Below are 1,965 nucleotides of genomic sequence, written 5' to 3'. Positions count from 1 at the left end.
TTATTTTGATATATCACAGTGAAAGATTTATCGTCCTCTTTTTTTTTTTTTTTTTTTTTTTTTTTTAAAAAAAAAAAAAAAAAAAAAAAAAATTAAAGCTGCCAAGATGAACGGAAGGTTCCTTTAAGGGTGTAGCCAGAAGGAAGCAGCCATCTTCCTCCAAACTCCTGTGAACACCTGTTCACTTCAGGACTTTAAATAACTGCCATAAGTGGAGAGCAGCTGGGCGTGGTGGTGCACACCTTTAGTCCCAGCATTCAGGAGGCACAGGCAGGTGGATCTCTGTGAGTTCAATGCCAGCCTGGTCTACACAGCAAGTTCCAGGTCAGCTGGGGCTACAAGGAGAACCTGTCTCAAAACACACCAAAAAGGGGGCTGGAGAGATGGCTAAGTGGTTAAGAACACTGACTATTCTTGCAGAGGACCCAGGTTTGCATCCCAGCACCCACATGGCAGTTAACAACTGTCCATAACTCTAGTTCCAGGGGATCTGACAGCCTCTTCTATCCTCTGTGAGCACTGCACGACACAGATGCACTTACCTACATGCAGGCAATACACGCATACACTGGTTCAATCCCCAAAAAAAAAAAAAAAAAAAAAAAAAAAAAAAAAAAAAAAAGAAGTGGAGAGCAAAGGGAGGGGGCCTGATCCAGAACAGAGGCTCCATGAAGCAAAAGCATCAGTGCACCCCATGTGCACCGTGTGCCACCATGCCCTATGCCCGCTAACATTACCTTTTCTTTTCTTGTTCTTCTTTTTCTATTTTGTGGGATGCAACATATGTTGAAAAGAGATGGCAACACCTATTTAAGAGCTTCACAAACTCTACCATGGCATCCTCTTTAGACATGTTTCCCAGGGCTGCCCATTCTCTCCTGCAAAGAATAGTAAGAAAGTTACGTTCCCTTCTTAATAAAATGAAAATCTCATTTAATAATCATTTAACTTTCCTACATAATAAAAATTCTTAATTAAAATGAAGTGTGATTTTTCCGAAAAGCAAAAAGCTCAGAACTTCCACTTTCAACAAATATATATTGACTTATTAATTATGCTATAGGCAATCCAAAGTATGAATGCATTTTGATAACTCACATACGGCAAAAAAAAATCCCCATCTTATTTTCTTTATATTATATTTTAGCTTGAGCTGAATAAACAGGTATTCTTTTCTGGCACAATTCTGTGTATCTCAATAAGGGAATCAATGGGATTTATTTTAAATAGTTGCTTTAAATATTTTGCTATTATGCATTATACTTTTTTTTTTTTTTTGGTCTTTTTGAGACAGGGTCTCCCTGTAGCCCCAGCTGTCCTGGAACTCACTATGTAGACCAGGCTGGCCTTGAACTCACAGGGATCCGCCTGCCTCTGCCTCCCGAGTGCTGGGATTAAAGGCATGCGCCACCACGCCCAGCCACATTATACTTTTATATTTACTTCTACATTATACTTATAATATTAGGGATAGTTGAAATTGTTCTTAACTTATGTTCATAATCAGATAAGTATAGTTCTTCCACAATACTTAGCTAAACATCCCAAACCAAAACCATAAGCACCTGAAGACTCCAGAGGCTATGAACAGAAAGTTTGTTTTAGTTCCCATAATTAAGGAGTTAGCTATTTACAGCACAAGCAATTCACATTGTATCCATTCCAACATCATTCTTATTAGAACTCACTACATAAGAAAACACTGTTACCTCCTGTCATTCCCCAACACATCAAAGAATCCAACCTCAGGACAAGTGTCTGGACTATATGGGCCCATGAGAACCTGCTTATGCAGTGCCACAAGCTTCAGTTTTTCTTCATAAGTTGGATGAAAGGCTTTGCCATCTTTCTCTGTAAGAAAAAGAAATTCAAAGAAAGTAATTAGTATTGGCAAAATACAATTTCCAGCATTATATACTGAAACTTTAATGTAAATATGCTTTAACTGCCTTATAATTATATATA

The 1,965-nt window shown here is 38.1% G+C and overlaps 1 protein-coding gene across 1 annotated transcript in view; it reads right to left on the bottom strand.

The window, feature by feature from the left end:
* Acbd3 (acyl-CoA binding domain containing 3) overlaps positions 1-1,965 on the bottom strand; it is a 48,184-nt gene that overhangs the window by 25,798 nt on the left and 20,421 nt on the right. The window contains exons 2-3 of the mRNA XM_008822376.2: positions 1,710-1,851; positions 738-878 (exon numbers count right to left, since the gene is read on the bottom strand). Of these exons, the coding sequence (XP_008820598.1) occupies positions 738-878; positions 1,710-1,851 (283 nt within the window). The remainder of the gene's footprint in view (positions 1-737; positions 879-1,709; positions 1,852-1,965) is intronic.

The sequence above is a fragment of the Nannospalax galili genome, unplaced genomic scaffold (assembly GCF_000622305.1).
Source record: "Nannospalax galili isolate Female #2095 unplaced genomic scaffold, S.galili_v1.0 scaffold1508, whole genome shotgun sequence".
Taxonomy (NCBI): domain Eukaryota; kingdom Metazoa; phylum Chordata; class Mammalia; order Rodentia; family Spalacidae; genus Nannospalax; species Nannospalax galili.
Note: the sequence above shows the minus strand (reverse complement) of the source record. Positions and strands in the feature narration are given on the sequence as shown.